This window comes from Alosa sapidissima, chromosome 7 (genome assembly GCF_018492685.1).
Source record: "Alosa sapidissima isolate fAloSap1 chromosome 7, fAloSap1.pri, whole genome shotgun sequence".
Lineage (NCBI taxonomy): Eukaryota > Metazoa > Chordata > Actinopteri > Clupeiformes > Clupeidae > Alosa > Alosa sapidissima.
The window spans coordinates 32532691-32543966 of NC_055963.1; the positions used below are offsets into that span (position 1 = coordinate 32532691).

Here is an 11276-nt window from a genome sequence, read left to right on the forward strand (position 1 = left end):
CGTCAGTAAAGCGAAGCCATAGTTGGACACTTGTTTACGCGTCGACATTGAAAATGAGTGAAGCATTTGACGTACAAACTTTTCTAGGCGAAGGCCGAATTCTTCGTATGAGAGACTGGTATCAACTGAAAAAAGATGAACTGCGAAAAGTCGCGGAACACTTACAAATTGAATGTGCAGCTGATATTAGGAAAGTTGATTTAATTGAGAAGCTGGCAGCAAAGGTCTCTCCTGAGTTATCTCCGCCAGATAAAGAGATGATGAGTGTTGAGTTGCAGCTTGCAAAATTAGAAGTAGAAAGGGAACGTATCAAGCAGCGGGCAGCTCAAGAGGCTGCAATGCTGGAGCTCGATAAAGAGCATATGAGACGCGAGTTTGAATGTTGCCAAAAAGAACTTGAACAAGAAAAAGCAAAGCTCAAATTAGAAGAACAAAAAGTTGCCAACATGGAAGCAGAAAGAGCTTTTGATTTGAGTAGAAGCATTTGTTTGGTCCCTCACTTTAGTGAAAAAGAGGTTGACGTTTTCTTTTTGTCTTTTGAAAAATTGGCAAATAGTTTGAAGTGGCCGAGAGACAAATGGCCTCTCCTTGTTCAAGGTGTGTTTACAGGGAGGGCTCTGGAGGTTTATGCTGCGCTGGATGCCTCACAGTCAGCGTCCTATGATTCTGTTAAGGCTGCTGTTCTATCGGCATAGGTTTACAGGCAACGTTTTCGTAACCTCAATAAGAAATCTGACCAGACGCATATAGAATATGCTAGAGAAAAGGAGATGGCATTTGATAAGTGGGTTCGTTCTAAGAACATTGGACAGGATTATGAGCGCCTAAAACAGCTCATTCTCCTAGAGGATTTCAAAAACAGTGTGTCCTTTGAAGTGAAAAATTATCTTGAAGATCAAAAGGCTGATGATATTAAGAAAGCAGCGGTTTTGGCAGATGACTTCGAACTTACCCATCAGCACACTTCAAGGGGTACATATAGGCCCAATGTTTTCAAGTCCCTGTTGGGTAGGGGGCCAGATAATGGCTCCCAGAAGCCCTCATGCGTGGCTAAAGTATCTAGGATTGATTCACATCAAGTGGCTGTGCGTATAGATGACCTTGTTTGTTTTTATTGTGGCAAAAAGGAAGAATGTAAAGTCTTTCTGAACAAGCGCATGGGAAAAGTAAATACTGGTAAGAAAAATCTACTTGTGTCAGGAAGGTGTAATGAGAGTTCTTTGGGTGAGAAGGACCCCAGAGACTGAAGCATTACAGGAAGAGTTTCCTGCAGTTTTCCCCACTGGGGTAGTAACTCGCTTGCAATCTCGTGGCACCCATGGTGTGTCTAATGAGGTAGAGGAAGAAACATCTGCGTTAGGGGTAATACTTGCGGAGACTTTCTTTGCAGAGAACTCCCAGTGTGACCAGAAGTTTAGTCGTGGTGATCTGATAAGAGAACAGAGAGGTGATCCTGTCATTAGTGACATTTTGAGCCAGGCAGGGACTCTTGAGGACCTGTCGGGTGAAGCAGTGGGTTTTTATATACTGCATGATGTCCTAATGAGGAAATGGAGGGATCCTGGGTGTTCTGCTGCAGAGGAGTGGAGAGTTTACCATCAGATTGTTCTTCCTCCCTGTTATAGAGAAGAGATTGTGAGATTAGCCCATGAAATTCCAACTTCAGGGCACCTAGGTATAAATAAGACCAAAGCAAGAGTAATGAGACATTTTTATTGGCCAAATCTACGTAAAGATGTGGTGGAATTTTGTAAGAACTGCCATGAATGTCAGGTGGGAGGAAAGCCCAATCAAACTATTCCTCCAGCCCCGCTAGTTCCAATTCCAGCTTTTGGAGAGCCATTCAGTCGTGTTTTGACAGACTGTGTTGGCCCGTTACCAAAAACAAAGTGTGGGTATCAGTATTTGCTGACCGTGATGGATGTTTCCACACGCTTTCTTGAGGCTTTTCCCCTCCGTAATATCAGTGCCAAGTCAGTCTTAGATTGTCTTTTGAAGTTCTTTACACAGATTGGACTACCTAGAGAGATACAGTCAGATCAGGGCTCAAATTTTATGTCTGGCGTTTTTCAGGCTGTGATGCGATCACCCGCAGTCACAGGGAGCCTTGGAAAGGCACCACCAGACTCTAAAGACCATGATTAGAGCCTACTGTATTGGTCAAGCAGGGGAGTGGGATAAGAGTATTCCTTTTCTGTTGTTTGCCAGGGATTCAGTGTGTGAGTCGACAGGATTCAGTCCGTTTGAATTAGTGTATGGTCATGAGGTGCGAGGTCCATTGAAGCTCGTTAAAGAGAAGTTTTTAGCTGAACTTTCTGATGGAAATGTGCTTGACTATGTGTCTGAGTTTAAGGAGCGTCTTAGATCGGTGTGCACCGTAGCCAAGAGTCACCTGCAGTCCTCTCAGAGGAAAATGAAGGATCGCTTTGATCGTAAGGCTGTTGCTAGGAGGTTTGAGGTTGGCGATAAGGTGTTGCTCCTTTTGCCTGTGAGGGGTGACCCCCTCCAAGCTCACTTCCGCGGGCCTTATACTATCAAAGAAAAGTTGAGTGATGTTAATTATGTTGTGCATACTCCAGACAGGAGAAAGTCTACCCATTTGTGCCATGTTAACATGCTGAAGAGATACTATGAACGTGGGTCAGTTCCAGTCGCTGTCCAGTGTGTGTTGTTCATGTGGATGAGCCTGAGGAAGCTGATCCGTGTGAGATGGCTCCCCTGGAAGCCAGGCTGTCCAATGGTGTTGTGTTGTCTGACTTAAAAGGGTTTTTGGGTCACTTAACGAAACAACAAGTTGGTGACATTGTGAAGCTTTTTGAGAAGTTTCCCCAACTGTTCTTCTCTATACTGATCATAATCCGCTCACCTTTCTGGAGAGATTTAAAAGCAAGAACCAGAGAATTTTTCGTTGGGGTCTAGTTCTACAACCTTATAACCTGGTGATAGTGCATGTCGCAGGAAAGGATAATGTGATCGCTGACGCTCTTTCTAGGGTGGGAGTGGGTTGAAAGAGGCCATGTTTATCTTTTTGGGGTTTTCGTATAATTAGCCTGAGTACTGGCTTGTAGACAGTGAGCAAATAAATAATAAATGATTAGTGAGTTATAGTAATTGTGTAAATAGATACTTAAAAATGTAAAATGTAAAAGAAAGGAGAAAAAGGGATTGATGTAAAAAGGAAAAAAAAATATATACATATTTTTTTTTTGTTTGGGTGGGGAGGTGTTACGAAAATACATAAGCTACACCCAGGTACACACTGATACTGATTGTTTTGTTTATTTTTAATGGCACCTGCTACACAACTACGTGTGGCTGATGGTCCCTCAGGGGGTGGGGCTACACCCTTAATTGACTGCGACGAGGGCACCTGTGCTGGTTGGGGTTTGGGACCATGGCGTTTCGCAATGGAGAGTTGTGTTGACTCTGAAGACGGCGGTGGATGTTCTTTCGTATTTTTGGCCTGGTGTGATCAGCCGGAGGCCTCCCAAGTTTCTCCAGGATTGGAGAGTGTCCCTTTGAATGAGCGACGGGTTTTGTTGTTTTTGGCTAGCCATATAGTTTTTTTTCAGTACGTCGCCGAGTTGCCTAGTATCCACGCCGGGTTACGCCAACGCCAGCACACACTTGTACACGGGAAATACCTGGGAATACACCAAAGTTTTTAAACAAACTAAAACTGCACATCCTCGGAAGGAGGACAAAGAGCCGTGCGGGCTCTGAGTCCTGAGAACAGTCCCCGTGAGACGAGGTAAGCTCCATCTACCTGGGGAATCTGTCTGGTGCCGTTTCTTTTGGTTTTGGTTTGTTTACATACACTCACGCACACAACACACACGCACAAACACTTAGTGTTGCTCCCGTTTCCCTCCACACACATGTTTATGGGGGTTTGACGAGCCGGGAGGGTTAACTGGGACGTAACAGTATACAGTAAGTCATCACATGCATACTCTGTTCAATTGTCAAAATTAGTTTACTAGCACTGTAGGCTACAAATAAGTTTCCTTGTTTATGTGTTTATATTGCATTATATTGCACTACATTTTCTTTTCAGTTTTTTTTTTTCGCTTGGTCGCTTTGGTACATTTCTCAGATCAGAATTGAAATTCTCAAAACTACCTTTTCAATCTCCACAAGCTGTTTCTAATTTCTCTACTCTTATGGTAAACTCTAATCTATTAGCTAGACAAAAACGAGTACAGTAACCATTGTCAATGAAGGACTGGGCTAAGACCTAAGAGGTGGACATGAGGGATATTTCAATGGTCCTCTGCCATTGTGACAAAACATCTAAACATTTCGACTTGCAGTGCTTACACAATGCCAAAGGGACGATGCATTTTGGGGCCACTGGCTATTTATATGATAAATAAATTTAGTTTTGAAGCATGAGTGGAAGGTTTTGGGAGAGATATGAGGTTTTGCAAGTGAGCTATAATGTTGTGCTGAACTGTAAGACTGTTTTGCCAAACAGTGTTGGGAGGGTTACTTTCAAAACATATTCCGTTACAGAATACATGCCCAAAAATGTAATTTGTAACGTATTCCGTTACGTTACTCAATCTGAGTAACGTATTCTGAATACTTCCGCATTGAATTGCATTTTATAAGTGTAGGAATGCAGCCATCAAATCCTGCTTAGGCCTACTAAACAGTAGCCTGACAAGCCAGACCCACGTTAAAATGTAGGGTCTGGGCACTTACCGTTGGCAGTGTTCAGTCCGAGGGGTGGGATAATCGGTTGTCTTTCAAATTCCCTCTGCACGCAAAAGGACAGCGCTATCCCATGCGTTTTCCCACCAGCTGAGCTAGTTGGCTAGTTCAAACTTTTGCCAACTTAAAAAAAGCTTAACTCGTGTCAGGCTGTTCGCCAACAGCAACATCCATTTTCTTTGTTTTCAAGTAGCAAGGAATTCAAGCCAAACCGTTGCAACTCTGCCATCAATCATTATGTTTAGCCCGCCTAACGTCTCTATACACGATTTGATTGGCCTGATAGAAGTTCAAAGTCAAAGTCAAAGTCAAAGTCAGCTTTATTGTCAATTTCTTCACATGTTCCAGACATACAAAGAGATCGAAATTACGTTTCTCACTATCCCACGGTGAAGACAAGACATATTTTACCAATTTAGGTCCACAGACAAACATAACATTCAAGTAAACAAAAAAGTAAGTAAATAAGTAAATAAAAAAGTAAGTAAATAAGTAAATAAGAGGGCACATATGATAATGAAAAAATAAGAGCAGCAAAATGTGGTTGAAATTGTGCATAGACAGTCAATAAAAATACTAGTGCAAATTCAGGCCAATAAAAGGCTTGGGTAGTTCTGTTTGACCTAAGTAAGAAGAAAGTGGCATAGTGGTGCAAGTTATGTAAGAGCAGCAGAAGTGTTGTGTTTTCAGGACAACAACACCAGTTGTAAAGTGTACAAGTGTGCAAGTGGAGTAGTGCAGGCGGCCATTTTGGGTCCAATGTCCAGGATGTTATGTAGCTGAGGGTGGAGGGGGGAGAGGAGGGAGAGAGTTCAGCATCCTTACAGCTTGGTGTATGAAGCTGTTGGTGAGTCTGGTAGTGCAGGAGCGCAGGCTTCTGTACCTCTTCCCAGAGGGCAGTAGATCAAACAGATTGTGAGCGGGGTGACTTGCATCACTCACAATTTTGGTCACAAAGTTCACAAAGCTCACAAAGTTTAATTTTTCCAGCTCACAAGCCAACGGAGAGTTGCTAGGCAGATGGGAGTTTTGCTTACTGAAAGATGTTCTGAGGGCAGAAACTAATGGGATTGGTTTAATCAGGCAACCAATCAAAACAGAGGAGAGGCGGGCCTAACTAATTTGAAGTTTAGCGGGAGAAGCAAGCAGTTGCTAAATTCACAGTGAAATTGATAGTAAGTTGTTTTCGTGTGTGCATCTGTGCACCGTCATTCAAACCTAACAGGCTGCGGACTCATTGGGAAGGTAAGTTAATTTTCTTGTGAAATAAAAGTGTGAAATACAAGTGCTAAATTCACAGTAAAATTGATAGTAAGTTGTTTTCGTGTGTGCAACTGTGCACCTTCATTCAAACCTAGCAGGCTGCGGACTGACTGAGCGGGCTGAGCTAGCCTTAATGTTATTTCAAGAAGCTGTAGCAGCTAACGTTAGGCTAAGTTTGGCCATTTTAACGTTAGAGAATTATAGATCTAAAATGAAAATGGCTATGTGGTGTCTGTTAACACGGGGCAACGTGTTTTGGACATGCTAAAATGATTTATGACACAATGTAGGCTTAGCAGCTATACATTTTCACCGGAAGTAAGCTCGCAGCAGAGTAACCTAAATCATAATTTGTCCGAGGGCAGTTCAGTCTTTCTGCTGGTCCCAGGGCTGAAGTAATATGCTCCTGCTCTCAGGGCAGAGTAACCTAAATCATAATTTCTATAAGGACAGTTCAGTTTCATGCTTACTCTGTGGGCCTCTAAAATCTGCATGCCCCTGTTGACGTTCTCTTCTTATTTTAGATAATGGAGAAATACTGGCTGAAGGGTGTTTCCAAAAGGCTGAAGAAGATACATGATGCCTGGGTTGAGCAAGAGGTCGTCATTGTCCAAGGAGAGGAAAAGGACTTCATGAACAGTTACATAAAGGAGGTGCAGGAAAAGCAGAATATGTATTTCAAAGCTCCAGTCTCCACCCATAAGGACTATCATTACTATGCCTGTGAAAGAGCCAGCAAAGCCAGTGGACAAAGTAAAGGAGAGTCCCAAAAGACCAGGGCAAATTCTTGTGAGATACATTTCTTTTAAATTCATCACTGATTCCGGATTCAGAGGTGTTGTGATCCATAAAATGCTGCAACACACTGGACATGATGTGCCTAATGAAGAGGATGGGATGAAAAATCGTATACACCCAGAACTGCTTGGATTTGTAGAGATGTGGCTTACACAGGGTTGCTCAACATCAGTGACCCTCCTGAAGAGCTGTGATTGGGCACACAGAAATGGCCATGTTGATAAGCAAAATCGAAGGTTCTATCTAACCCCTGAAGATATACGCCTCATCAAAAAGAATCTCCATGGTGTCTCCTTTCCGCATCGTAATGATTCTGTTAGTGTTGACTATTTGGTCAACACTGAGCTTCAACAAATTTGTTTTTATCAGCCACTCATCCACCAGCAACCCCTTATCATAGTTACTAAAAAAAACTACTGGAAGAGAACCCCCATCCCATGGTTTTCATGGACGCCTCCTATAAAGGCATTACAGCCTATGGCTATGCCTTTTACGCACTGCTGTTGATCAATAAAACTGGAAGAGGTGTACCATTTGCATATTTTATCATGAGCAAGGAATCAAGTGAAACACTAAGCCTTTGCATACAGGAGCTTCAGCGAAGCAATCCTAGCTTTTATCCAAGGTCAGCCTGTTAGTGAATATGTGTATGTTGTAATCAGTTCTTTATTAAAAGTAAACCACTGTATTGGAAACATTCAATATTTTATTTTAAGAAACTGCTTGCACAAAGAAGCCTGTTACCGTCTATTCGGAATCCCTATTATTCAGAATTTGTAATGGTAGTGTACTTTAGTAGCTAAAGTAAGCCTTTTAGGCAAAATATTGTACCTTTGGAAAAGTATGACTTGAGGGCCTGTTTGTACTCTTTCCTAGCAGGGAGTGGTACAACTCACTTTTTTTTCTTTTGTCTTTTTTTTTTTCAAATGCTATAGGTCCGTAATGATTTTTCCAGATGCAAAGGTTCTCCTTTGTTGGTTCCATGTGCTTCAGGTAAAGTGAATGATTACACTGTATTACTTTTTGACAGGGACATTTAGAATATTGTGCAGTTAAAATTCAAATAGACAAACAGAAAAAGTGAAGCTGGTAGGTATTTTCTGAAGAAATAGTGTTAATTATGTTAAAGGTACAGTCAGGGATTTCACAAGAAGCCACATTTGTTTGTGTATGTTTAAATTTAATTTTATTAGCAGACGGTTTTGTGCCAAAAACATACATGATATTTTAGCCAAAGACCAAAGGAAACACGCCAGAGAGGTAGCTCATCTAAAACCATTTTTGTATGCTGCTATAGGCTGTTAATAGATGGCTTGTGAAGACTGATGGAGGGCACTTGACAGCTGACCAGAGAAATGTGGTCATACATGCCATAGTGTCCATGAAAGCATGCCTAAGGGTAATATTCTTCTTTTTTAATATTCATGAGCCCAGTACCAATTAAGTGGTCAACAAAAGCAAAATTATATATTTTGTATTCCGTATACTGTATGGAACAATTGATAGTGATATTGATGATATAGGATCTGAGACAAAAATCTGTTTTTTTTTTTAGGAAGAAGAATTTCTGAGTGTGTCTGCTAAAAAGTGCAGCAAGATTGACACCTATTTTGGTAGTACACATGTGACAACCTACCTAAAGACCCATTGGTTCCCTTATGCTGAGCTGTGGGTTAATTTTGGCAGAACATTCTTTCACTGTAGCAGTGAGACCAACAACAAGGCAGAGAGGTATTATACTAACCATTTGTCATTCATATTTTAAAAAACAGTACTGTATACATTTGTGTATTGTTTTGTTCATATGAATATGGTGACAATTACCTTACATACAGTACTCATATTTCCTTTAAAGTATAGCTGACATGGTGGATGTTTTGCTGTCAAATCTGAAAATACCTTGCTCATCACATGTGAATTACATACTGCCTTTTTTATTTTTAAGATTCTTCCTTACACTGAAGTTTCTACGGGGCCAGGCCAACAAGAGAGTTGACCAACTTCTACATTTGCTGTGTGGAGATATGCAGAAGTATTACAGGTTAGTTATTTTACTTTAGTGTCATGGTTCTGTTGTCCTAGTCTTTCATACCCTCTTGTATCTTTGAAAATAATATATTTTCCCCTATACTGCAGTTACATGGATGACCTCACAGAAGCTGGAAGGCTGAAAGTGGACACTTCCGCTGCTGCTAAGGAAGCTGCAGTCATGTTTGAAAAGGGTCTTGGCTCAAACTTAAATATCCTCCAACCTCAAGAGCTACCCACACACTCAGAAAACACAGTACAGCCACAAAAGCCTGAAGCTGAACAGAAACCGTCTATACATGCCATGTTGACAGACCTACTAGAGTGGTGCAATTCAGATAGTTTCAAGCCAAGCCATGACCTGTATAAGACTGTACAAAGAGCACACAAGCTGGCTTTCAGCAACTTCACCAGTGTGTCCAAAAAAAAGAAAATTGTGGCTTTACATGCATATAGACAACAAATGAAAAGAACAAAGCATGAGAACTTCCAACTAAAAAAAAGAACAAGGATACACAACAGACTCCACTCAAAGGACTGATTTTATTGAACATGTCCAGCGATGAGCGGATCTCGTCTCCTGCCGATGGATGAAGGCAGGGGCGGGGAGCCTACCCCCCACGACGAGTGGTGGCGGTGGCTGAAGGAAGATGGTGTGGAAGGCAGACCATGCCCGATTGACGTGGACTGCTGGCAGAGGTGGCTGGAGGGGAGGCGTCGGATGACCACCTTCCTAGCGTTTTGATGGATGACGTGGACAGCCCTTTTGGGCGGCAGTCGTGGCTGCGCCAATGCGGAATGAGTGTGAAGTGAACCTCTTTGGAGAGAGGTTACATTTGAGCAGCACGTTAGCTAGATGGCTGCTGAACCAGCGACGTGTCATGGCGTGACCGTCTGGTGTGATAAATAGGGGGAAAACTGGTGAAGTATGAGGCCGTAATTTAAGGTAATGAACCATGGAAGCGAACGGGCATAATGCATTGTTTATTTTTACAATTGAAATAGTAGTACCACAACCAGAAGTATCGGTTTTAGAATATTTCAGACAAATGGTGAAATAAGTGGGGAAAAAGGAAAGATCAGAGAGAGAGAGATTACGCGTGGGGTCGTACAGAGAATTTGTAGTGAATTCTCCGCACCGCATGAAGCCATAGAAAGCCGAGAGGAAGACGGCCTCCAGCAGGCTATCAACGTACTCTGAGTGGTAGCCGCGTTTAAGCACCGCCACCATGATGTTTAGAATATCCGCCGTAATGGGGAGGCGAGTGTCAATGGAGCGCGGGGAAGAATTTTGGATGCCTTTGAGGAGGAGGCGTATTTGTGGGTTGGAGAACAGACTAGGGAAACCGGGGTCGTGAAGCCTGGCGTGGAATTGTAAACCGGCGACTGTTTTGCGAATTGACGCAAGTTTGAGGCCGCGGTGATCAAAGCAGTAGACCAGGAAAGCGCAGACGGTAGAAATGAGAACTGGGAGGATGGGTGTGTGATGGTGCTGACAAAAAATGGAGAACCAGGACCAGGCTGAATTATAGGCTTTGATTGTGGACTTAGCAACGCCTTTTAACATATACGTTTTGGCTTTCTCTAATAGTGAACTGAGGCAAAGAGGATTTAATCCAGGATCAGCTCGGCGAAACGAGGGCACGGTGTGGACACTTTGTTGGCTGAAGGGCAGAGCCGGTGGAATTCCTGCAAACGGAGACTTGAACGTTAAAATATCCGGGGACATGAATGGCATTTGCGATGAAATTGTGTATAACAGAGTGCCAGGTGAGCCTCCTTAAAAGGGACATTATTTTAGGGCAGCGAGAGCGACCTTTGTTTACGATGGCCACTACTGCCTCGTTGTCACAGAAGAAAGTGATGCGCTTTCTTGACCAGTGGGTACCCCAGAGTACGCAGGCTACCACGATGGGATACAGCTCGAAGAGGGCGGACGAGGCAGCATCGGAGGCGAATGCCATAAATTCGTCCGACCATCTTTCTGCGAACCACGCGTCTTTATACAACCCCCCAAAACCGAGAGACGGAGCGGCATCCGTGAACAGCTCGAGAGAGACAGACGAATCAGAGTGATCATTATAGAAAAATGAGATGCCGTTCCATTCAGTAAGCAATTTAGACCAGAAACCAAGATCCGACTGACAACCCAGGTCGAGCACGACGGGGTCGGATAAATTGACAACGGAGTGGGCCAGAATTAACAGGCGAGAAATAAAGGAGCGACCCTGCGGAATGATGACCCAAGAGAGAGAGAAGGTCTCGCTTGGTCACCGTGCCCACGGAGAGAAATGAGGCATAACCTTGAACGCGTCTGTGATGTCGGCCTTAGCCAGGAGAGCGCCCCTGCCGGCGATTTTAATAAGGCAAATGGCATTGTCGACGGAAGCGTAGTGGAGTGAAAACGGTTCGAGGGGAATCATTTCATTAACGCTGGACCAGATGTCGGAGTGAGGCGAGGACATGTCAAA

General features: G+C 43.1%; 1 protein-coding gene across 1 annotated transcript; it reads left to right on the forward strand.

The window, feature by feature from the left end:
- The first annotated feature begins 7207 nt into the window (after positions 1-7207).
- On the forward strand, positions 7208-9478 carry LOC121714054. The gene is made up of 6 exons (XM_042099201.1): positions 7208-7402; positions 7713-7770; positions 8075-8176; positions 8333-8508; positions 8723-8818; positions 8914-9478. The coding sequence occupies exons 1-6, from the start codon at positions 7215-7217 to the stop codon at positions 9344-9346; spliced, it is 1053 nt and encodes a 350-aa protein (XP_041955135.1). The 5' UTR covers positions 7208-7214; the 3' UTR covers positions 9347-9478.
- The last annotated feature ends 1798 nt before the right edge of the window (positions 9479-11276 follow it).

Excerpts from the sequence above, each read along its gene's own strand:
- LOC121714054 (XM_042099201.1), top strand. The coding sequence starts at position 7,215 with ATGGTTTTCATGGACGCCTCCTATAAAGGCATTACAGCCTATGGCTAT. Across the intron at positions 7,403-7,712 it reads AATCCTAGCTTTTATCCAAG|GTCCGTAATGATTTTTCCAG; the intron begins GTCAGCCTGTTA and ends CAAATGCTATAG. Across the intron at positions 8,819-8,913 it reads GATATGCAGAAGTATTACAG|TTACATGGATGACCTCACAG; the intron begins GTTAGTTATTTT and ends CCTATACTGCAG.